The sequence below is a fragment of the Candoia aspera genome, chromosome 7 (genome assembly GCF_035149785.1).
Source record: "Candoia aspera isolate rCanAsp1 chromosome 7, rCanAsp1.hap2, whole genome shotgun sequence".
Taxonomy (NCBI): domain Eukaryota; kingdom Metazoa; phylum Chordata; class Lepidosauria; order Squamata; family Boidae; genus Candoia; species Candoia aspera.
The window spans coordinates 21,696,990-21,723,845 of NC_086159.1; the positions used below are offsets into that span (position 1 = coordinate 21,696,990).

Sequence of the window (26,856 nt, forward strand, 5' to 3'; positions counted from 1 at the left end):
TCCTGGGGTCTTGTAATCAGATTACTGTCACTAATGGCTAACTGTAGACAAGATGGCGAGCTACAAGCGGCAAGGCTCCCTGCCTTCTCCACTCTCTCACTCCACTGCCATCGTTCCTGCCGGCCTACTTCACACTGTTCAGTTAATACGCTATCCAGGGACCAATCTATCATCCCTCCCCTCCTCAGCCCACCATTGTGTCTGAAATATGTTAGATAAGCCCCATGACAGCTGACAACAGTTCTGCATGAATGACATTAGCTTGATTAGCGTGTGCTGGGACCAAATTCTGCTTGCGGCATAAAAGAGATGCCCAGGCTAGATAAGGCAGGGAAGCTGAGGAAGAGTCTAAATTTGGAGGATTTCCCAGCCTGGCAAACTGGTACAGGCTACTTCTCAGTTGGCCTTTGGATGCAATAGTTTGGGCAAAATGGCATGGGTGCTGTTTGGGCATCATAAGGCCTCCTTGATTATCATTTGGCCAAGGGAGGCAAAAAAAATCAATATAATACAAGAACTACCCTTATTTTGGGGTAGATTTTGTGGGTGCTACTTTTATTTATATACGCATCTACACACACAGAGATGCATGTATGGTACATATATTAATATGCAGAGACACACTCCATATATAAACCCTTCTTGTGTGTTTTATTTAAAAGAATTCATCAAACCCCCAAACTGGGCCACCTTGCCTGATATGATATACAGTTTTGACAGCCAAAAGCTATTTATAATTTATATTTCTTTTATAATCTTTTCAGCTTATTTTGTTTATCTGGACAATGTAGCTCGCAAGTTTGTTCTTTTCTATTCTATAGCCTTCTAAATTGTTTTACTGTACAACTGTCCTCTGATTTGTTTTTATTGTATTTTAGGTTTCAGTGACCGTTTGGGGAACTAGTTTTGTTCAACTCTCATCTTGCTACATAAATGAGAGTTTCACAACTTTCCTTTTAATAAAAGCAACAAGACAGATAACAAAGAGTTTTTCAAGAATTTATTTTTCAAGAATTTGCAAGAGCGTTCCCTTCCTTGCCTTCTCCCAGCCTGCAGATCAGATTGATTGATTGATTTAAATTTACAGTTGAAGATCAAAACTGTAAATATTTTTACAGGGAAAATTTTTTTTGAGAGAAAAGAATATGGTATTAACTCTAAAAGAAATGGGGAGTAGCACATTAGAGAAACAAAAGTTAAATATTGGGAGCCTTCAGATGCAAACAGAATGAACCAAGTCTATTGGTCTGAGCATAATTCAAACCCAGCCATCTTCTAATAGCAATCACATTTCCTGGGGCAGATGGTAGCCACAATGTATTAACATTCCTGTTTTGTCTCCTTTTGGCCCAATTCAAAGTTACTAGAGACCTTGGGCCTTATCATGAAGTACTTCTGCCAACTCTAATGTAAACAAGTGACATACATAGTTGACATGACACAAAGCAGCCAGTTAATGTTTCATGGCCAGGTATCATTGTCCTATAAAAATACCAGAAATAATCAGCAAGCTAAGAATAAATCAAATAGGATCCCATTGACTTAAATGTTCAGATAATTAGAACAGGAAAACAACTTTAATAAATAAGTCAATTCACCGACTTGATTATTCTTGGATCCATAAAATAAAGAGAAGCAAAGAATTAAAGCAACAGCAGGATACTTTGCCTGCTTGATAGGAAGCTATCAACCATATCAACTATTTGATACAGCTTTGGCTCACTATATTCTGCTGCTTGAGGCAATGGACTGAATGACACCTCTATCTCACTTATGCACAGAAGTTATCTGCAGTTAATTTTCATTAACACAGGCCAAAAGACGGTGTCCTTTTCTCCACAGCTGACCATCCACCTATGTCTTGGATATGCTTGTGAAACAAACATACCTGAAAAATTGAAAAAAGCTGACAGAAATTCAAAACTCAGAAACTCAGTCTATATTATTACATTTCTACTAATCTGCTGTGTTTACTCCAGCATCCCAGGCCAATGGTATACCTTTTACAGATTCATAAAACACCTTTTATTACCCAAATAAGCTCAAATATAGACCATCACTGATCAGCTCAAGCATTCAACTGGATATTCTCCATCACTCCAAACACATAAAATATTCTAAAACAAGTAATTTTGCTGGTGCTGGCATCAACAATGAGATTAAACTCCCCCAACTTAGTGCCCTCTGGATCTTCCCCTCCTGGTTGGGTGTGATGGAACTTGTATATGACCATCATATATGGAAGATGCTCAATCGGTGAAGGGCTAGCATGGATGAAAGTGCTTCACCTTTACTGTTACTTTTCACCATTTGGATCACCTTCCTGAAAGGAAGGTGTTCATCCATAACCATGAATAATAATTAATGTGTCAATCGTACATGAAAGATTCCTTTTCATTAAGGAAAGCAATAGCAACCACACTAATGTCTAGCAACATCTGCCCCTATTTGTATTTTATTATATAGATTTGACATGGTGGCCATCTACTAGGCCATCTACTGCAATAGCTCATAAATAACCTTCAGTTTCACTACAGAACAGAAGAACTGTTCTCTCATAGCAGGTAGCCAAAGGTAATTTGTGAATAAAATTTCTCCTAGTTACAAACTAATGAGGCATCAGTATCTGAATGTATCTCAGTTCATTATAATAAAAGGTAGATTACAGGGGGGGGGATGAAAGAAAGTGTATTTTTTTTCCATCATAGATTTGGGGGAAGGGGTAACTTATGCTCGGACACTTTCCAAATTATGTTGCTTAGTAAATTAAATTAAAGCAAAGAACACATTACTAAACTGAGCTATATGAAACAATCTATATTTTCAGCAGTAACTCCCTAATACTTATAGCTAAAATATGCAGAGATTATAAATGTTTTAATAAATGACCATGCTGATTAAGGCATAAAATTCAAGTTACGTTATTTGTGTTCAGTGCAACTCTTTCTATTGCTCTACCAAGGTGACTTGCAACTACCAGTTATTTCAAATATAACAGAGTTTGTAATACTTCCATATGGGGATTCTGAGACAGTTTGAAAGCCACTCAAAATCTCTACAGATAGTCCTCGACTTAAAACCATTCGTTCAGTGACCATCCAAAGTTACAATGGCGCTGAACAAAGGAACTTATGACCGGTCCCTGAAGTTATGGCCATTGCAGTGCCCCCATGGTTACAAGATCAAAATTTGAGCACTTGACCACAGGGGTGCTTCAACTCACTACCCCATCTCCCCCCATCTATGCCTTTTGGTACCCTGCACTCCACAGCCCCTGCCGCCCTAGCTGACCTTTGCCATCTTCTTGCTCCCGCTGCTGACCAAGCACGCCTGGCCTGGCCCTTCGCAAGGCAGCTGCTGGCTGCACAAGGCTTTCTTCCCAAGGTCACCCACTGCAGTTTCTTCATAAGTCCTGGGGAAGATGGCCTCATGTGCCTGGCCTGGCCCTCATGCAGCTGCTTCATGAAGGGCCAGGCCAGGCACACCTCAGCAGCAGCGGGAGCAAAAAGATGGTGAAGGTCAGCTGGGGTGGTGGAGTGCGGGGTGGCAGGGCCCTCGGAGTGCAAGGTGGCAAGGGCAGCTGGGACTGGGCTGGGCCAGCTGGGGCTTCCTGGCATGTGGTGGTTTTGTGCCACACAGTTGGGGCCTCCTGGGGTGCAGCAGCTTTGCACCATGCTGCTGGGCCAGGCTGGGGCTGGGCTTCGCACAGCGCAAAGGGGCTTCCTTCCAAAGGTGAGCTCAGGAAGGCTAGGGAAAGAATACACTGCAGCTCATGGGGCTTCCTGGTGCGCCATGGCTCTGGGGCTGAAAGCTTTTTAATAAGCCACAACGCATTCTTTCCCTGGCTTTCCTGAGCTCACACCATACCACAACAACCCCTCCCCCAACTTGTGTGCAGCTTACCTCACCTTACTGAGGCTCAGGGCTGGGAGGGACCAAGCCCGGAATGGCTTGGATTTGGGTGGGTCCTCAGCTAACGACCAGTGGAATTCAGTTAACAATAACAATGGGGAGTGCTGGGATTGCTGCCGCTAAGTGATGTGGTCACGGGATGTTGCACTTTATTACTGCATCTCTTAGGAATGGAAATTCCGGTCCCAATTGTGGCCCTAAGTCCTGTATGATCCCACCATGTCAGCAGAGCTTCAGAGCTGAGCCAAGTGATTTTCATGCCAGCTGCAGCAAAACTTGTATTTTGTTTTGCAACACTTTACTGAGTTTGGAAGCTGGCCAATTTTTCAGCTGGGAGAATTCTTGCCTCACTCTACCTCCTGACTTGTCAAAGCTACCTTTGTTCCAACATCACCACCACCACCACACACACCATAGAGCTTCATTTGAGTATGTATTTCCAGAAAAATGTGGATGAAGGCACATTAGCAATTTCTTTCCCCATGGAATGGTGGGGAGGCATGGAGATTTTTGTTCTGCAGCAGCCTGAGCAGTGGGACCCTGATGAAATTTAAAGTTTTGCATATTCTTCTTGGTTGATTGGGAAAAGTGTATGGTGTTCTCATCCTGTTTCAGGTATTTTTAAGGTCAGCAGAAATGAAGATGTTGAGGGACAAGAGAACAAAACTGATAGCAAACCCCTCCAGGACATTCTAGTGTAACCCTAAATCAACTTCATCTCCAGATATTCAGAGCAAGTGATAACTTGAAATACATTAAAAACCCACCTACTTTAGAGGAATCCCACCATTCTAAAGTGAGGATAATTCAGTCACTTGTGGCTCTTCTAATCTATAGATTGTGAGGATATTTTCTTAATTATTCCTTATTCCATTTTTCCATGCTTTTTTTAAAGAGATGATCAATTATAGCCATAAAGCAGAAACCTTAGAAAAGACCAAAAATAAGCAAGCAAGCAAACAAACAAAAGAACAAACAGAACAAACATCGATAATGCTGGCACCACCCACAAAAATATTGAGAATATCCTTTCCAATATTTACAAGGAATGGCTGATCTTGCTGTTAGATCTCTGATAAGGATGCTGGGTGATAAGAGGGTGTAAGCAATAACAGCAGGCAGACGTATTCCTCAGCCATTGTCCCTGGGCCTCCTAGTTCCCTCATCTCAGCTGGAAACCCTACAGCAGTAAAGTGGACAACTTACAGGCTGTCTAGCCTGCCACATCATGTTCTCCCAATATCTCTAGCTTCTGTCGTATCGGAATCATACTGAACAATCCTACATCACGGCAATAATGTTGCTCCTAATATTGTAAGCGGTGGCGCTGCGGGTTAAACCGCTGAGCTGCCGATTGGAAGGTCGGCGGTTCGAAACCGCGCGGCGGGGTGAGGTCCCGTTGCTAGTCCCAGCTCCTGCACACCAAGCAGTTCGAAAACATGCAAATGTGAGTACCGCTTCGGCGGGAAGGTAACGGCGTTCCGTGAGTCATGCCGGCCACATGACCACGGACGGGTCCTTAGGGACAACGCCGGCTCCAAGGCTTAGAAACGGAGATGAGCACCACCCCCTAGAGTCAGACACGACTGGACTTTACGTCAAGGGAAACCTTTACCTTTACCTTTAATATTGTAAGCCAAGCCTTCACTTTTCTCTCCTTTCCTGCATTTTATATTTAAGAATATAATCAAGTCATGGCATAGATCTGCCCTCTTGTAATTAAGCATACATGCTTTTATGGCCCTCTCCCGCCCCCATTTTATAGCCCAGAGTTCCACCAGTTCGCCCTACTGACATTCAGTATCAACCTGGCCATTTTTGGCAGCACAGTTTGTGGTAATTTCTCATTAAACTAAAGGTCAAAATAGCTACCTTAATGCCCCCACCACCACTCTGTGACATCATCAGACATACCCTCACAGCCCTTAGAGGTCAAAGTAATAATTTTAATAGTTCAGGGCCCAGGCCAAGAAAAGCTGCCCACACCTGATTCATAATACAGATAGTGTGTGCCTGTGTGTGTTTGTATACATACACATAGACACACACACAAAAATCTGAGGAAGTCTGTACCTAGTGATTTGAGCAAAGAGAAGACTGAACCTGGCATTGCAATTATAACAGGTAATGGAGTCTGATTTACATTTCAGAATTTATTAGCTCATTTTTAATTGGAAAGTCATTTGCAATGCAAGTGAAATGATTAGATTAGAAAGCTACTCAGCAGTTTAGTATACTAGACTTCAGAAAGCTTCACTGAGTAGGCTGTGTATTATCTCAGACTATACGGTCCCCATACATTTCCCACTCTCCTCCACGCCCTACACTGCTAATGAGTTGCATCTTCACTAATTAAAGCATTCTGGCAAATTCTCTGCATTTTTTTTTCTTTTTGAAGGAATGTTCTTACAACAGTTCATCATAACAAATGGGTGTGTACGAGAAAGACGGGTAGAAAAGAATAACACTTCCAAGGTTGCAGGAGCAATAGGATAACACCAACCCCACGCAAAATATCTACCAGGCTGCACCCATATTGTAGATACTAGACTGCAACTTCCATAATCCCTATATCCTGGGAGCTGAAATCTAACATATTTAGGAGGCACCAGCTTGCCCTGCTGAAATAGTTACGTGTGCATGTACCATTGCCTCTAAGAAATTACCTCCACTGGGTTGGATGTGGACCAGTGCCCCAGCAGTCCACAAGAGACCCCGTATTCTGGAACTGTATCTCATAAAGCCATAACTGAACCATTACAACCACCCAGTTTTTTAACCAACCCTGGACAAGTATAAGCAAGGATATTCTTCTGTCTGGAGAGCCAATCTCTCCAATTAATGAATTAAGGCTACCTTTAATATTTACAAGCATATGATTGCTATTCATTGTATGCATTTCAGTTACAGACACACACCTCAAGATCTTTGAAAACTGGGCATATTTTTAGAACTCCTAAGGAAGAGAAAGTTGTTTCAGTCGTGCTAACCCTGAATGTAGCTCCTATTAATTAAATGACCCCTTCTGATTTATTAACCAGAACTCAGGTGAAACAAAGCATTGTGTGTGCAGGTATCATCTTATCCCAAGATATTATGGTGGAACCCACCCAGAACACAAACTGTTTCTGACTACTTGTTTTTGTTGTTGTTATTGAGATAATTACTGTTGATCGCTTCAGAACTAAAATAAAAGAATTGGAAGACTGGGAACACTGTCATCACTATGAACTTTTTGTTGTTCTATATTAAAAAATGGAGAGAAAGTCAAACCTCTTGGCAGGTCTCAGGTGGCCCTGAAACAAGTAGTCCATTTTCATAATTTTTCAGTTAAAATGTATGGTATCCAAACTGATTTCCTTCAACAACTGTATCTCTCTTCTCCCCAATCTCCCCCTGTATATTTCAGATTTTATTTTGGTGGAGTTTGAAGTTTGCTTTATTATTGCAACATGGCAGAAAGTGCTGGGATTTCTTGTTGCACAACTTTTCATGGTGGTGAACTCTCATGGTCTGTTCCTGCCTTCTGGTCTGAAAAAAATCTAATGGGAGCAGTTCCATCCTGCTGTCTTCCTTTTAGATTTAACTGAGGTGCAGGAAACCAGAAGTTTGTAGTCTGCTGGAAAAATGACTGTGGGATGAGATATGACAAATATCTCTCAGTCCTCTCCTGATTAAGGTAAAACCCACCACTTCAGTGTTGCAATTCCCGTATTGTAAAATTTATGTAAAAACTATCAGTTTAGAATTGAAGGTTTAGGATCCCAATGACTCAGCCGTCTTAAATCATTGCTTAAGACCTTTTCACTTATAAACCAGTTTTACACCTACTTATTTGGATGCTATGTTTTCCTTTAAGTCAAATTAAAGCATATTTTATCACAACAGATACTACAGTTTTGGAACCTATTGCTACAAAAAGTGCTGATGGCCACTTGATTAAGTACTTTTGTGAAGGAAGCAGAATAATAGTCTCAACTTATACAAAGGCAAATTCCAGGTGAATGTTTGGAAAAACTTCCTAAGGGTAAGAGCAATTTGAAATGAAATCTATTGCTGAGGGAAGGGATGAGCATTCCTTCACTAAATGAGAATTTGGAGAGCCATCAGAGAAGCTTAAATTTGAATTCCAGCATTGCACACAGAGTTAGACTGAATGGCTTAAGGTGACACTTCCAATTCTAGAACAAAGCTATCAGTAGATTGTTGTTGTTTATTCGTTCAGTCGCTTCTGACTCTTCATGACCTCATGGACCAGCCCATGCCAGAGCTTTCTGTCGGTCGTCAACACCCCCAGCTCCCCCAGGGACGAGTCCGTCACCTCTAGAATATCATCCATCCACCTTGCCCTTGGTCGGTCCCTCTTTTGCCTTCCACTCTCCCTAGCATCAGCATCTTCTCCAGGGTGTCCTGTCTTCTCAATATGTGGCCAAAGTATTTCAGTTTCGCCTTTAATATCATTCCCTCAAGTGAGCAGTCTGGCTTTATTTCCTGGAGTATGGACTGGTTTGATCTTCTTGCAGTCCAAGGCACTCTCAGAATTTTCCTCCAACACCACAGTTCCAAAGCATCTATCAGTAGTTACAAGCCACCATGATTATATGCCCTCTGGGTTTAGACAATATACCACTAAATAGTTGTTCCCGAAAAGCAAGAAACAGAATATTTTTTGCTTTAATGATCTGCTTATGAACTTCCAAAGACATTCAGCTGGGCATTGCAATAGATGGTTGGGAACATAAGAGATTAGAAAAAGCACACACATTTTTAATTGTGACCTCCTGAGACCCAATACTTTAATGTTCCTGCTTGTCTGCCTTCCTGGGATGGCATCATGCTACCATTAGTTGCCCTTTGCTTCAATCCTGTCCAATATTCTTTAAAAAATTGCAAAGTAAGATCATAATGATTATACATTACTTTAAATATTGGAAGCAATGTGCTTCTACATAGCAGTTGCTGGGGAACAAAAATAGGAAGGGGCTAGTGGATTTATGTCCTCTTTCTAGGTTTCCAATAAGCAACCATTTGCTACTGAGAGAAAAGATGCTAGACTAGAGAGACATTGGGTCTGATCAAACATGTATTCAGTGACTTCTAAGGAGAGCATGGGTGAGGACTGTAAGGAGCACAGAAGGGACCTATATAGATGCATTGCCACCCACAGAATACAAGTTAAGCTGTCTGTCTGATGCAGATGGATCAAGACATGTAATAAGACAAATAATAGAAAAGAAATGCAAATGTGCCTAAGGTACATAGCATTTCTGTAGTGCAGAATTTTTATTGATTTTTAACACTTATTTATTTATTTAATTTCTACCCTACCCCAATCTCACAACCAAGTCATTATTAATGACTCAAATGAGCGTAGAGAGGGGAGGCAAAGCAAATCTGCAGATGATGCAAGACTGTGGAGGACTGCTTACACCCCAGAAATGATCAAAGCTGGGCCCTTTCCAACAAAATGTTGTTCAATGGCAAGAAATGTAAGGTTCTGCACTTAGTCAAAAAACTCAGATACATGGGTACAAGATAGACTGTACTTCGTTCAGCAATAGTACTTGTCAGAAGGATCTGGGCATGCTGGTATACCACAAATTAAGCATGAGCCAGCAGTGTGCTGCAAGTTGCCAAAACAGCCAGTGCAGTCTTGGACTGCATCAACACAGGTATAATGTCAAGATCAAAGGAAGTGATCATTCTGCTCTGCAGTGCATGGGTCAGCCTGCACCTGGAATACCATGTCCATTTTGGTTGCTGCATTGTAAGAAGGATGCTGAGGAACTAGAAAGAGTGCATAAAGATGATGAGGGGCTTAGGGCTAATTTCAATGAAGAATGATTAAAATAACTGGGTATCTTTAGTCTAAAGAAGAGAAGGCTAACAGCCTTTCAGTTCTTGAAGGGTTATCTCAGGGAACAGAGTGTGAATTTATTCTCCCTAGTGCCTGAGGGTAGAACAAGAACCAATGAGCGGAATGAGCTTTATAGAGGGAGATCCAAACTTGAAATAAGGACCAATTTCCTGACCGCAAGAGCTATTAAGGAGTGGAACAATCTGCTCCAGTGATGAGGAAGTCCCATCACTGGAGTTTTTCAAACAAAAGGTGGACTACCATTTGTCTGGATGGTCTGAGGAAACCTGCCACAGGAGACTGACTAGAAGACCTCCCAAATCCCTCCCAACCCTATGATTTTATGCTTCTATGACTCTTGGCAGTTTAAAAGATGAAAACATTCACAGTAGGTTCAAACAAAAATAAATATGAAAATCATAAAAATAGCAACTACCATTACCATAAAAAAAAAATATGGTGCAGCAAGTGAGCATCACTGGAGTTTTCTCTGGAAAACCAATGCTATCGAGCTGTTTGGCCCATAAAGACATAATTTCATCTAGAGCTTCAACTGAAAGTATAGCTTCACTACACATTAAGCCAAAAGCAACAACACACATTAAGGTTTAGTGCATGTTGTAAACCTAGCCAATGAGGTTTGCTCCTTGATCAAATGGGTTGGAATAAATTGGTTGGGATGAATGACAATAATGGAGGAACACACAAGCTTGATATATTTGGCTGAAGGCATTTGCTTCATGGGATGAGAGGTAAGAAAATTAATGTTCTACTGGGATCCCTTCATGTCAGGGTATCAAGCAAAGGCATCAATGGGGGATGGGGGAAGTATTTTGATGACGTAGGTGGTGCCTACGTCATCAAAATACTCTCCAATAAGGAACTGCCTTATACCACGATGCCTTCCAGTTGCTGATGGCAAGGCTGGTTGGAAATTGTGGAGGATTCCAACAGATCTGGAGAACCTCAGGTTAGGAAAGGTAAGTGTGTGGAATTGAGGAATTTACTATAATCCCACTATAGCCATTAACATTAGGAGTAGCTATTAATTACAGTTACGGTTGAAAAACCAACCAGTATTGCTGTGGGCATTACATCATCCAGCAGTTGATTCAAAATAAGGCTATGTGTAATAGTTATACAGAGTAAAGCTTACTAGTATCCTTCTTTTTTCCTTTCTCAGAAGTATTTGCTATAACCCTTATTTTGGAGAGTCTGAATTCCCGCCCTCACAGCTCGTACATTAAAAAAACAGAGGACAGGATTAATTGAAATCGTGGTGTCCTTATCCACCAATAAAATGGACAATTCTGTACATAATAGCATTTTCTCTGTTTTGTGGACAGAGTTCCTGAAATAGGAACAGTCTATAGAACAGATGGCATTCCTCCCCTTGTTGGACCCTATTCATAGTAAGCCCAGTTGGTTTATTCATTTCTTCCCAAGCAAACAGATTCCAGTCATCTCATAATTTCCTTGCACCATGGGAAAGTCCTTATTACTTCATCCTTTTTTCGTATGTATGTATCTACTGTTGTCTCAGCAATAATGAGCTGTTATTTCCCACATTTTGCCTTTGCTATGCATTCTTCTTCTCTTACAGTAAACACAGCCTGCAATCTTTTTATACAACAAGACTGCTTTCCAGCATGTACTTTAAAAATATAATACCAGTAAAAAAAAACTAGGCCTTCTGTTTTCATGGAATACAATGGGGCATTTTGCAAACTTGTTCATTTTTACCTACCTGTATTGACAAGCTGAGAAAGTCTCACACTTCTGTCCCAGGCATCTCCTATGTCATGTTTAAGATAAAAAACAAGGGAGTGCTAAAAACTAATTAGCTCTTGGGATTGCTAATGGAACACCTAGGCATTTACTCCTAATCACTGGTCAAGGTGAACAAAACATCATTGTCCTACTATGCTTGCCTACTAAGTCTCATAATTATTTGGTGGTTTACCCTCCTTCGTAAAGTTCCAGCTTGTAGAATCTTATATGTGAACACAAATAAGCTATTCTGCCCCAGTGAGGGTGTCTGAGAAGGTGAATGTAGGGAAATAAATGCAGATAACACAAATTATACATTATAAAATCAGCATCACAAACTCAGGACGATGACTTTATTACGATTTATAAAAACATTTTGTCCAGAGTTCTATCCCCACAATTGGGGAGAACATCCCAATTTTAAGGAGCATATGCTGTATTATGAATTGACAACTTTGTTCTGAATTCCAGGAAGGAGGTTCTACCACAAAATCTGGCACTGTTGCAACCAAGGTGTCTTGAGGTGAGGCTTTTATGGTAGAACCCCTCCACCTTGTTCATGGAATGAGTCCAAAATTATCATCTTTTCTTTGTAACTAATTCATGTTTTCCTGCCATATCTGTATTTCCATAGGAAATGAAGTAAATCTCTCCGTATAAATGATTTTACTTTGCTATGCATAAAACTGCAGCGCATATGAATCTTCATATCCCCTCAAAATGATACCAGCCAACTGTGCTGCAGTGCCTTAGCACAGAGAAAACCACAGTTTGAACCAAAATTCTTATACTGCTTCACACTGCTAAATGCAAGGCAATCTTTGAGCTGAGATCCTCAAAGTGGTCAAGCAGTGGAGCTTCTTCACGCCACCCCAGACAATCACACTCTCCATCAATATACCAAGTTTCTTTTAGAGCCATCTAAGGTAGTGGCCACATTTTATGGCAAGTAGTTTTCTAAGCTCAGTGAAGAAGTATTTCTTTCTGTTTGCCTTCACAAAAGAAACAGAATGTTTGACAATATTCTGGCAAACTATTCCCTGCATTCCAATGAGGGTCAATAATCAATCAGGGACAACTAAGTACTAGAAAACTGCTTCTATCCTTGCTGTGTAGAAATAACTAGCACATACGTAGCAGCATAGACACAAGCTACAGTATGTTTACATGTAATGGTGAGCCAGAATATTGGTTTATTAAAAGCAATCTGCAAAGCTCTTTGCTGGAGCATGTAGCTGAGCGGATATCGAAACATGTAAAGTATTGATATATTAATATTCTGCCCAAACTAGCAAGAATCATAAACCAATTTTAAACCTAGGTTTGTTCTTGGATATGGTATTCTGACTGCTTGATACATGAAGCCATAATCCATAATCCTATCTAAACTACGTAAATTCTGCTTTGGCGATCAGTTCTGAAGCAGAAACGAATGGTTATGTAGCACACTGCAAGTTAAGATAATAGTTATGCATAGATCCATGCACAGCTTGAATCACTATGCAACAGTAGTCATAAGTTTAGAATTAGGGGTAGGCTTCGGAGTCCTGCCAAATACTGAAAAATTGAGCTTTTTCCTTTTATGCTGCTCCACATATTCTTTCTACTTCATCAAACCATTTCATTCTCCTTGAAAACTTTCTCCATTCCATCAACTCATTTGACTCCCCTCCTTAGAATTCTCCCATAGATCCCTTTCATTCCTGGATGGTAATGGATTGTTGTGTTCTCTGCTGTGATTTGTTAACATGCTCTCAGTTTAGAATTGTCATTGCCATGTTGGGCTGACAGAAGATCCGCTTTATAGTAGGGGAAAAAGTAATACCTCTTTGGTAATCAATCAATAGACAAATTAAACTTGCTGGACAAAAGTCATTGACCTATGACTCCAAACTAAAAATAATTGACTACAAAAATAAAAGTTATGCCTCCCCAAATTCTAACCTTCCAGTGTACTACACACAGGTCCGAAATGGAATTAGTACCTACTGTATGTTCTACTCTTCCCTTCTCCCTTTGCATTTACAGGACCCGTCATGTCATCCTGAAACAGATAGCAGTGCCAAGCCAATTGTGGCTGGTCTCAAGCAAAAATAAAAAAGCAGGGTCCAATTCGATAGCCCCAGTTCTTGGCTGGAGAACACCCAAGGGAAAAAAAACAGGACTGTGGGCTAAACGAGGAAATTGAAAATGCATTTCAGAAAGAGCAAGGGATAGCCACTTCCATTTTGTTGTTCAGAAGTTAAACACAACTTGGGGTGTTTACTTTCACTTTTCATGTTGCCTACAATGGCCAAGAAATGACCCAGAAACAAGATGGATTTATTTGCTTACTTCTTTTTTTAATCTAAATTTTCCCTAAACCATTCTATCCAGCGATGTTTATATCTCTATTCTAGCTGTAGTTGAAAGATGCAGTATAAAATATTGACCCAAATTATGAAAATACACACTTGCACTCTAATGTTTATCTTGCAATTTCACAGAAGTGTTCTTGTTCTGATGAGAACAGATTTTGGTTTCCTACTTTTTTCCTGGGTTGTCAGAGCATTATTTTTTTTTTAACGTCTGTAGGTATTACACTTTGACTCAGCATGACGATAAATCTAGGCTCTCTTATTCTGGAACTGTCTTACTTACTGGTGGACTCTCAATCAGGGATCAGCCAGTACAGTATAGATACATTATTGTAGTGGTATGAAAATATTTATTTATATTAATTTATTTGAAGAACTGATATGGCTGCCTTTCTCACATAGTAATCCTAGGCGGCTCACACCAACCAATAGAAACAGAGAAAACCTTCCCACCAGGAGCCGGACCAACCAGCTATTAACCTCCTGGCTCAGCCCCCATCCTAGCCAGGTCTTCACAGCCTTCCAGAAGGCTAAAAGATGAAGACAATTCATTCACTTCTCTCCATCCGTCATATCCCCTTGAGGATCCTTTTCAGCCCTAACAGCCTAACAACTGCCCTGGTTAGTTTTCTGCTTTGAATATACTTAAAAAGTTGTTACTGTTCCCCTTCAGACTTTTTACCATATGGTCCCCTTCCTTCCTTCCTTCCTTCCTTCCTTCCTTCCTTCCTTCCTTCCTTCCTTCCTTCCTTCCTTCCTTCCTTTTCATCTTAAAAACTTCTCTGCCACAGTTTGTGCTCTGTTTGTTCTCTTTATTAGGATAGCCTTTCTGTTTCCTGAAAAAACCCTTCTTAATTTTACAATTTCCTGGACACTGCTAAGAAGTAGTGCTGCCTCTTCCTGGAATCCTGCCTTTCTTACATTGTTCAGTATTGATGCAGCCTTATCCTTCCTAAACCTGCATTTATCTCTGTATATTTGTTATGTTTCTGATGATCATAAAAGCACAACTCCATTTCACACAGCTGAACACCCCAGCTGTTGGCTGCTGATTTTATCTTTAGTCACATCATTAAAAAAAAGTTTCAATTTTAAATACAATCTGCTCAGAGCATGGGTCTATTTTAAGGGTTAAAAGTGCTACAGTTGTTGATGATACTATAACAATGGGATACTATTGATGGCAGTATGAAGTTTTCAGTGACTACAATAATAAATGTCAACTTTAATGAGAAACAGAAAAAATTATCCCATTTGTAAATGAATAAAATTCATTAGTCATCATGAATTTTTCTAGATGTTAAGGCATTTGGATCATGTCATTTTCATATTTTTATTCCTGATAATTCTATAAATAATATACATAATAAATATACAGGAACATGCTACCAGGAAGTAACATTTTTCCAAGCAGTACATATTTTGCCTAACAGATTTGTTTCTAGTGTGTTCTTGGAAATAATTACCTCTGTGTTTTAGCAACTAGGAAAAAAGCATCTCTTAGGAATAAAAATAAATAAATATAGAAGCTCTCTCCTACCTACACACTCCTCTGCTAAAAGATGTGTTTCATCTGATTTTGTCTCCATTAATTTTACAGTGAAGCATGACATTTTCCCCTTGGCTTGATGCTTTGAGTCTCTTAGCAGCAGTCAGCTGAGAGAATTGGCAATCAAGAAGTATTTTGCCAAGAAGTTGTCTCTTCTCCTTCTCCCTCCCACCCATACAAGGAAGGGGACTTAAATACTTAACAGTTGCTGCCTCTGATTTCTATCAGAGACAGAATCATATGAGTTGATTTACACCACTGCATCCATTCCTCTTTTCACTGCAGGAATCCAAATTAAAGCATCCCAGAGGCATGCTGTCCAGCTCTGACAGGTCTGCTGAAGAGAGTCCACCACCTCTGGATGATCAGTTCCATGGCTGATACTGATGACTACTGCCATGGAACGGAAAATGTTTATTTATTTCTGTATCTTTTCCTGCAGTGAGGTTTGTTGAGCCTGACTGGTCAGTTTCTCTACACCTGCCATACAAATGTACAAGTCTTGTACCTTCCAGTGCTGCTCCATTCTCCATGCTTAAAACAACCAGGAAGATGCATAAGTTGTACATGCTTCATGGCAATCCCTCCTGAGCTCTGAATTCTAAGAGCTGTGGTCCCAACACAACCAGAGGGCCACAAGGTGGGGAGGCTACTCTAACCATTACATCAGAAGAAAATTTTCCATTGTCTTATAGTGTGTCCTACTTAGCTTTATTGGTAGAACAGCAGCATGGGGCTCATGGACAGGTCTCTTGAGCTGCTACCACTGGACAGTGACCATGTAACCCCAAGCTCTTCTAGGTGAGCTTCTGCACCAGTCTATCCCTTTGGGTCAATACATCTTCATTAACCCTCAACCATTCGATCTGCAACTAATTCAGATGCAAGGTCGTGGAAAAGAGGGCAGAACCCTAAGAGTACTAAATAATGCCACTAGATGGTGTTCAAGAACCTTTTTTTGGTTTTGACTTAAAATTTGAAATACAATGGCCAGACTTTCATGATTGCTAAATCGGAGTTCACATGAAATCTACATGAGTTTTTGACCATTTCTGTTTTTGAAAAAAATAGAATTGATTGATTGATTCAGGGGATGCCAGTCACAGAGAATTCTCAGTTAATTCTCATACGATTTGAAGAAATCATAACGGCTCTAACCATTACCAAAACAAGAAGCAGATGGAAACTGGGCTCCTGCCAAATAGGGATAATCCAGTTCATTACATCATTTAGGCAAGAGGAAGAGGCCTAAGTATTTGAACTTGGGTCTCAATATATAGAGAACTCACTTTTGTTACACACTAGTTACTGGAATTCTTTCATAATGGCTTCTCAGATTTTCTATAATAAGTTACTTATCAAAAGTTTCTTGTGTGCCTGTTAAACTGGTTCCAGTTTAGTCTCCTGGAGAGAAACCCAACATTGCCTGTAACATTGGGTGAAATCATGTAATGGTGGCCATCATCTGAAGAAGTTGCTGGCCCTATTTTAAAGCATTAGGGACTCTAGTTTATGTCACTAACAATCCAGCAAAATTCACATGGCCAGTAACATCATCAAGGAAAGCAAAGCATAAAGAGCTTTTCCAAATACAGTACAGAATGTATTTCCTATCAAAGACTAAATGTTGTTTGCAATACGTCTGCCTCCAAACTTGAGGGATGTTCTTTACTTGAACCATTTCAGCAAACATCAGTGCAAACTGGACTTAACCATAAGTGAAGATAGACTATTCAGGGTTGCTACCTGAAAGCATTTCAACAATAATCCAAATAGATGGCAGAGCAAGAATCGGAGCTTGGAAAGCCACAGAAAGAACTATTATGGCATCTTCCCTGAAAGGAAAAAGCTAAAGCACTGAAGCTGATAAATATAATGTGACATGAGGATTATAAAATTATGAATACTATACAGAGGGGTGGGGGGAGCCTATTTCTCCAGTACTGCTCTCACTCTTTAAAAAAAAAGGGAAAGACGATTGTTTTATGCTGCTGATCAAAAACTGTTTTAAGACCAGCACAAATTCCATTTTATATCTGGGGAACACATAGCCAAGGAACATTAAAGTATAGGTTAGGAATTACAAGGAATTTAGGGCAGAAGAGAAATACTGAAATAGGAAATAAATCAGCAGTTAAGAGCAGGGTTTGAATAGAAATACTCAAGAAGTGAATATTCTGCCTCAGTAGAGAAAGTACAGGGACAGATAATGCTTTGGGCAGAGCAGACCCAATTCTTCTCCTGCCTGAGTCAGAGAACAATTGTGTCTCCACCCCAACTTATAAATCAAGGTGCAGAGCACCAAACCTTAGCCACATTCCTTCTGCGCCTGAGGCAGAAAAACTGCAAAAGTGTCTCACTCCACTCGGAAAAGAATGCCACTCCCAGTATGAAATAGGAAAAGTAGCTAAGAACGTCCTGCCTTTTCACGTTCTCTTGACCATCTGACTCAATTTCTAAAGTCTCTCTTTTTTAAAGCCCTGCCTTTACAAAAATATTCTATTTGTTTCTGTGGTTAAGAAATAAAATTCTGCATATTTCCTTTTTTTTCATGTTTTGTTTGAAAAACCGGAGCAGGGGTTGACTTTTGTTCCATACTAATTCATGACTTCAAACAAAATTATAATCCAAAACTGTTGCCACATCAGAAATCCTAAAACCTTCCTTCCAGCTGACTGTATCCTGCTAGCCTGGTGATCAAAACTTCAGGTGGGGAAGATAAGATCCTGGAAATTGAAGTGGGAAGTCCTTTAAAATGCAAATAACTTTAAGAACAAAGTACAAGGGGAAGAGAAGGAAAAAAGTATATAGTACTGTAGCAGTAGATGGTCTTAAAATCACAAAGAACTCTTAGAATAGATTTATAGCCAAAAATCCACTTCTCTTTGTACCTATTGGAACACTGATTATTGATTCCCAGCCCTAATCTGTGATGCAATCTTTGAATTCCACCAAAGTAACAGAATAGTCTTCTTTGAGAGAGTGGATGTTTGCAGGTATCTAAAATCTGACTGAAAATAGTATTACACAAAGTTTAGGCCCTTTGAACTAAAACAAGGAGATTCAGTCAGCAACTGTAAATCTGTAAGTATATAAATTGGAAAAATAAATAAATAAATAAATAAAATTCAGAAAACAGGCTAACTTAAACTCTGCTGTCAGGAACGTATCTGTAATACCGGTAGATTGTCTGTAACCGGACGGTAGGCGGATTCATGGAAGAACTCTGCATGACCTTAACTTCATATTTGCAAGGGAAAAACATGAGAAATTCCTGAACAAGATGCAAAAACCTGCCATATATATCAGACTATTTGTCCATCCAACGCAATGCTTCACTAAAGGAATGGTAAAGTTTTCTGAGAAAGAAGAAACTCTCCAAAGTCTAGGTTGAGATCTCTCCTGCATCTACTACTTTATCTTTTCTCTCTTTTTTTAATTTAGAAATGACAGAAATTTAATTCAGGACTTTTTGCCTGTGAAACAGATGTTCAGCCCTAGAACATAGACTGTGTTTTTAAAGCAGTCACAGTTGTGTAACTTGCTCTGAATAATTATCACATCCTTTGAAAAACTATGTTTACAACAGCATTCCCAACCTGGACTTCCTCTAGATTTGTTAAACTCCCAGCAACATTTATGCTGGCTGGGGAATTCTGACATAGGTGACAGCTGGTCTACAAGTGTACCTGAAATAATATTCTACAATGTGCATCAGCACTGAATTAGATCTTCAGCTCACCTAGCTCAACAGGGTATACTGTACAATATATTCTACTGATCTAAGAGCTTTATTTTCAGAGGGTAACTTTGGGTAGGCACTACATACCAAAGCTGGACAGAGCCAAAGCCACACAGGTAGGAACAAAAACCATCATGAGTAGGGACTTTTCTTCTCTCTGGGCACTGCCACACCAATACCATTTTAACTTGTCAATATCTCGAAAGCAGCTTCAGTATGATTCAGGATTGTCTGCGCTTCTGCCAACCTTAAAATGTTGAGAACAAGGAGCAAAGAATTTCATTTAATTGCTATCTCACCCCAAGCTCTGACAAGCTCTAGAGTAAAAAGAAAAATCTTCTCTCTTCTTCATCCAAGTCCTTACTTCATCTTCTGCATGTCTGTCTAGTTGTGTGTGTGTGTGTGCATGCACGCGCATCTTTGAGTCAGTTTTGACTTCTGGTGACTGCCTGGACAAGTCCTGCAGTTCTCTTGGCAAGGTTTTTCAGAAGTGGTTTGCCGCTGCCTCCTTCCCAGGGCTGAGAGAGACGGACTGCCCATGGCCACCCTGCTGACTTCGTGCCTAAGACAGGACTAGAACTTACAGTCTCCTGGTTTCTAGCCCGGTGCCTTTAACCACTGCACCAAACTGGCTCTCCTTCTAGTTATATGCAATAAATAAATAAATAAAATTGAGGGGTTCCTATGTGGGGGAAAGGAACCATCAAATCATTTTTCCACTTGAAAGGTCTGCTAAAAAGGCTGAAATCTGGTTGCTGGGAAGTGGAATGAGACTATGGTTTCTGCAAATAGAGAAATAGACCACTTATAAACCTCACAGCGCTACAGTCATTCAAAGATTAATTTTACTGAAATATCAAACACACTACAAGTGATCAAAGACTAAACATCTCATTTTTCAAACAGAGACAATAGTGTATCATCAATCTGATCTGAAGCTGATTCTAGACTGATGCAAGTGCCCTCTGATATCTCCTTCTCTTCCTTGCTCATTTAGCAGGGAGGGACACATCACTATTGTCAAATGTACAAAAGGATCACTTGGAGATTAGCTTATTCAGAAGTCTTACAAAATTAGGACATAAATTGCAGGTCTTTTTGTGAGGAGTTACTAGGGCTGGATTTGGGAACCCATAGGTACGGTATACGTGCCCTGCCCTGTGTGGTGAGCTACATCCTAAGATGTTCCCTATGAAGAATCTGTATAATCCACATAAACACCACCCATGATGGTAATTGGCTCTCCTATATAAAAGTTTTCAGATCAGTCTGAGTCTTATCCTGGTCACCAGCAATATTTGCAGTGGCCATTTCCTCACTAGTGACTTACAGCATCTTCATAGTCTCTGCTGAAGTGATCTAAACCCTGTCCTTAGCCTTGGTCTGATGACTCTGTGAAAGGTGAAAGGTCCCCTGTGCAAGCACTGACTCATGTCTGACCCTTTGGGGGGATGCCGCTTTCGTGATATTTTCTTGGCAGACTATAGCGGGGTGGTTTGCCATTGCCTTCTCCAGTCGTCACCTTCCCCAGCAAGCTGGGTACTCATTTTACCAACCTCGGAAGGATGGAAGGCTGAGTCGACCTGAGCCAGCTACCCGAGAATGCAGCTTCTGCTGGGATTGGACTCGGGTCGTGGGGGGAGTTTCCGTCGCAATACTGCTGCCTACCACTCTGTGCCACACGAGGCTGTTTTCTGATGACTCTAGAAGACTATTAAGTTGTTAACAGAAACATTACCAGTGAATTGAGCTTCTAGTTCATGACTATGTTCCAGTTGCCAGCTCTCACCCAACAGTTCTTAAGCCTAGCTATGGCTCTTTCTCCACTCAGCTACTTTTAAGATCCTCCTATTTTAAGATCTTTTAGGAGTGATTAAACCCAGGATTTATAAGTGCCTATTTTACAACTGCAATTTAAGCTAAAGCTTCAGTTATTTTGGGTATGTAATGAAGAAAGAGGACATGACCTTCATGCTTCGAAAAATCAAGGACAATTAAAAAAAAGCTGGCAGATGGCAAGATACTATCACTGTTACCACAAGCATGAGCTTGCAAGGACTCAAAGAGGCAATTATTGACAGAGAATCCTGGCAAATTTGTCCATAGGATCATGAAGAGTTGGAAGCAACTGAACAACAGTAACAATTCTATAACTAAGCTAAGGATTTCCCTCTTATTGTACTTTACCCCTGTAAAGTGATTAAAACCTACATGTTTCAACTGCTACTTTTAAAAATATCTTGCCAAAGAACTGGGCCCTATCTATCCAAACATACCTCCCCTGTGATTTATGGGTAGCACACTGAGGTTCTAAAAGAGGAAAAAACAGTTCGCTCACACACATGTGAGATTCTCTCCCTGTTGCAAATTTTCCATCTGGTTACTTAGCAGAGATTTACCATACAAACCATGTCAATGGCTATTTTTAGGGCAGATACATATCATATTGAATCCTGGTTCAGTCAGTCCCATATAGGCCAAGATGGCTACATTTGGGCACTGTCATTTGAGAGGGCGAGGTCACACTGCATATCTGAGCAATGGCTCTTTCTGTTCCTAGTGCTGAACAATGAAAGAGGAAATGATGCCAATTCTTCCACCAGCAGATTATTATTCTACCTTTCCTTCCTGCCCCAATTACTGTGCCTTTAAGGCCTGAATGTGCTAGCATGAAGGACTCAAGCTACAGAGAAAAGTGTGCTGATTAAAATGTTAAAGGGTACGTTCTAAAACTTCTTGGAAGCTACTTGGAAGCTATTCGGCTTCCCTTTTGTCAGGTACAAATGTTTAGGGAACAGGAAAGGGTCCATCTCTGATGGTTAATAATAACAGTCAATGATAGTATCCCATCAACAAGTAATGTATACGAACTGTTTGCACAGAACTCCTAACCTGAAGGCTACAGAGAAGAATCTGTCCTTGCAAGATCACCCCTTCTGCCACTTCAGGAGCAACCCTAAACATTTTCTCCAAAGCACTGTCAATCAAGCCAGGATTTAATTATCACAAACAAAATATTTTAAAAAACCATATCTGTTCTGTAGGACTGATTGTTAGCATGTTTTATTTGGTGTTTTATGTGAATTCACCTGCAATTTATGGTTTCTGAAAGCAACTTTGTCCGTCTTCCTAATGATCTGGCAATAAACTCAGTATAAAAACAAATTGTAGTGTTTTCCAGTGTGTCTAAGCTCCCATGTTATCTCTAGTATAAAAGTGTCTATTTTAAGGGTTGAGACTTTTGTTCCACATGCCTTTTACCTGTCACCTCCATTACAATCAGCAAATGCCAGTCCAGTAATATGTATCTTTCTTATGACTTTGTTAACTAGCTTTTTCAGCTTCCTGTTTTCTTTTTTTCTTGTAACAAATTGCAATACAGAAATTAGCTAAAATGAGTGTGATGGAAGCTGGAAGCCTGCAAACAACATTGCAGAGACACAAACATTATCAGGCATTTCCCAGATACTGTGGCTAAAAATTTTAATACTGCGATGTCTTCTTCCCAGAAAACAAAATACTTCTCCTTTTTCATTCTGATCTTTTATAGATGTCTAAATTCCAAATCCTTCTGGGGACCTGGGCTGCCTCTGAAGTATCACGGGTTAGGGTTAGGTTCCAGTTATCACAAATCCCCACTCCGTCCAGCTTGCTAATTGCCATCCTAAAAGCTGTCATATATTAACAGCAGAAATATAGTGACTCTGAATTGGACTTCAGTCTTGATCAATAATTTGAAAAAGACAAAATACAAATTAGATTTCAAGGACCATCAACAAAACAGTGGCCAGGTCAAGGGGACAGCTTCAAGAATTAAAGCTCAAAAATGTGTTTTTAGCATCAGAACAGAGCATGCACACAATATTCACATCTGCTTTTTCTCCCATGCTTTCTGCATCAGTGCAATCTAATTGTAGCAAGAGGCAGGGAAACCTCTGACTTCTTGCTGTTGTTAAAATATCACTGGGCATCAGAAGCTTTACAATCAGCTGCTCCAACCCTGTGCAAACTCCCCCAATCTAGAAATTAACTCTTACCCAACCCTGAAAATTGCTTCCATCCAGTGTTTGAAATCTGGATTTTAAAAGACAGTAAAGAGCAACAGGGAAGGGACGCGGTGGCGCTGCGGGTTAAACCGCTGAGCTGTCGATCGGAAGGTCGGCGGTTCGAAACCGCGCAGCGGGGTGAGCGCCCGTTGCTCGTCCCAGCTCCTGCACACCAAGCAGTTCGAAAACATGCAAATGTGAGTAGATTAATTGGTACCGCTTCGGCGGGAAGGTAACGGCGTTCCGTGAGTCGTGCTGGCCACATGACCCGGAAGTGTCTATGACAACGCCGGCTCCAAGGCTTTGAAACGGAGATGAGCACCGCCCCCTAGAGTCGGACACGACTGGACTTTACGTCAAGGGAAACCTTTACCTTTACCTTTAAAGAGCAACAGGACTGACAAATGGCTCTACCAGTCCTCTGTGCATCCTGCCAGGGTCTTCATAAGAGCTGCCATTACCTGAATTTTTACAGGCAAAACTGTTGCATTTAAAATGTGAGACACAATGAGAATGCCCATGGTATATTGTGATCAAATCTATCCGAATGAAGAATCACCTCACTGATTATTTCTGGAATCGTAACCTTGCTAGTCTGCTAGATCTAAAACAACAGTGTCCTTCGGCACCTTATGGGCAAACTAATTAATTTACAGCATAATCCAATGAAATGTCACACTATAAGAAACTTCCTCTGGAAGACTGTACCAAGAAGCTAGAGGAGGAACTCAAGACTTTTCTGCACCACCACTGCTGCATGCTAGAAAAAAGAGATATGCTGTCTTGATGCTGCCCTGATGCCACTTTACCACTACTTCACATTGCCATAGACATATAATACTGCAGCTATCAAGATTAAGTGGCATAAGGAATCAAATAGCATTCCATCTGTTTATCTGCAGGGTTAAAAGCTTTCAAGGAATAATGTAGTCTAATCCATTTGCCTGAGGTCTCTTACCTGTAGTATCTGGACTGAAGGTAAGTTGAGCACACAGCTTTTGACACGTGACTAGCAGAGCCAAAGTCAATAACCTTGACCCTATATGGCTGCCGAGATGGATCCACCAGCATGATATTTTCTGGCTTGAGGTCAGCATGGATCAAACCCAAGCTTTTCAATTTCATGAGAGCTGTGGCTACCTGCTGTAATATTGGCCTGATGTACTTGAGGGGCAATGGACTGAACTTGTTTTGCTTTAAAAAATCATACAAGTTCTGTTCTAACATCTCAAAAACCAGGCAGGTGTGGTTCTTGTGCTGGAAACATTCGTAGGCTCGGACAAAGTTGTAATCATCTGCACTTTCAGTGCTTAATCGAGCCAAGATGCTCACTTCAATCTGACCTTGCCTGGCATAGGAAGGATGGTTTTTAAGGATCTTGATGGCCACAATTTCATTGGTGCCACGTTTCCAGCATTTAACTACTTGCCCAAAGGTACCACGGCCAAGAAACTCTAATACTTCGTATGTGTTGGTCATGGAACATAGCACTTCATGTTGCACCAACTGGTAATCCCCTTCACTGTTGGAGCCACTATTTTTGGATGTGGCAGTGGACGTCGTTGTGGTGGCTACTGTGGCCCCACTGGCATTATTCTGAATCATCGGTGGATGCTCTTCAATAATCTGAACACTGCTTGTGTTCTCAATTTCCTCACTTTTGCGTTTAAGTCCACATTTTTGGTAGGTATCCAAAAGGCTCACAGTGCTTCGACGCATCAGGTTGTGTGGTCCACCCAATGCCTGCCCAGATACTGCAACCACACCGGAGGTGCTATTGGCGGATGTCACCACAATGTGCCCTGTGCTGGCTGGGAAGATGATGGTCTGCTCATAAGGGATGCTGGGGTTTGGAATCTGGAGAGAGGCATTGATGGCAGCGGCCGCTTGAGAAGATTGCACGTTTTTGCTCTGACTGTAGACTTTGCTATGTGTGCCGTACCCAGTCATATCCCAGTTAGAACTTGGTTCTACTTTTAGTTTCTTCACGCTACAGAAGGCACTTGATTGAAGAGTATGAGGGGAGAAAACTTGCACATGGGAGGCCATACCTGTACCAGGAGACAAGAGGAAACAATAGTGAAGTTGTAATATTAATTCCAACATTAATTCCAAATTACTCAAGGTTATATACAACATTTTAACCTTTAAAACCAGTAATAATACAGTTAAAATCCATAATGAACAAAAGTCACAAAAGGTAAAATCACAATAACATCTACTCAGCCAATATATTTAGACAATGCACACCAGTATGACTGGAAAAAAAACCATTATGAAAAACATAAATGATGGCTTAAGCTGTTTAGGAAAAATGTTCCTAACAGCAGGTGTCACATTTCGGATGACCCCACACCCTTCATAGATTCTTTGCTACTCTCCTTTCTCTATGATGAAGGGGTGGTAGAGCTTTTCTGTTAATGCAAAACCTCTCATTTGCCTAGTGTTACAGAAGTTACATTTGGTTCAAGACAGAAAATTAAGGCTTTCTACTAGGCCTCTAAATACTAGCAAGGATCACTAAATTTGAAAATAAATTTATTGATTTATTTTATTTTTATTCATTATATTTATATAGCTGCCATCTCACAAAATTGACTCCTGCCATCTTACAAAATGTTAATGTTCCAAATGTGACAAGATATTTGAGATCCATGGCAGGACTAGTGTGTGTGTGTGAGAGAGAGACAGTGCATGTGGGGGTGGTAGGGATCTATATTATAATTAAAACACTGGGGAAGAGTTTAAATCTTTTCACCTCAATGGCATTTTCCCAGTGTAATCCTAAAAGGCTATTTGCTGCCCTAGGGAAAAAAGGTATTACTTGAAAATATGTCATAAAGCTGAATTTTATTTTACTGCTGATTTGGCAACTCACAAGACATCTACTTAATATTACTTTTATGGTTGATGAACTTGAATCAAAGCTGCCTTCCCAGCAGTGACATCATTACCAATAGATAGTAATTTTAAAGGAAGGGTCAAAAGGATCCACCCAGCAGTCACAGAAGACTGAAATAGATCAATTACTAAATCCCTGGATGATGCTGGAGCAATTAGTCGTGAATTCATTATTTTATTTCTCAGCTGTGTTAATCACACTAGAGCAAAAAGCACTTGAGCCACTGAGAATAAAAACAGTCAACGAATAAAAACTGAAGCAAAATTCACTGCAATTTAAAACATAATAAAATAACAATTAGCACAGAGATTAAAATAAGTACACTGTGTGTGTCTATGACATGAATGTGTCTGCTTGCGTATTAGATATAAATAAAATACCACATAGAGAAAACTACTCAACCTAAGATAAAAGGTCTGAGAGAGTAGAAGGTATCAGAGCAGATACCAAATGGAGAGCTCTGGAGAAGCTATTCCAAATGGACATAACAAAAGCTGTGCTGAATCAGCAGTTTGTATAAGAAGAAATAAAAGGAGGTCTTCCTTCAGTAATGGGGTTCCAAAGACATGGAGGACTTTATAGATGGACACCTGTGCTTTCAACTGGGTCCTCAAACAACTCAAAAGCAAGCAACGCAACACAAAAGTAGCATGATATGATCATAATGGGCAGTTCCTATCAATACTGTAACAGTCATATTTTGTACTAATTCTAGTCTTCA

General features: G+C 40.4%; 1 protein-coding gene across 2 annotated transcripts in view; it reads right to left on the reverse strand.

The window, feature by feature from the left end:
* Positions 1 to 26,856, reverse strand: part of HIPK2 (homeodomain interacting protein kinase 2) — a 154,781-nt gene that overhangs the window by 66,335 nt on the left and 61,590 nt on the right. For both annotated transcript variants that reach the window (XM_063308377.1, XM_063308376.1), the window contains exon 2: positions 24,192 to 25,284. In XM_063308377.1, the coding sequence (XP_063164447.1) occupies positions 24,192 to 25,284 (1,093 nt within the window). The remainder of the gene's footprint in view (positions 1 to 24,191; positions 25,285 to 26,856) is intronic.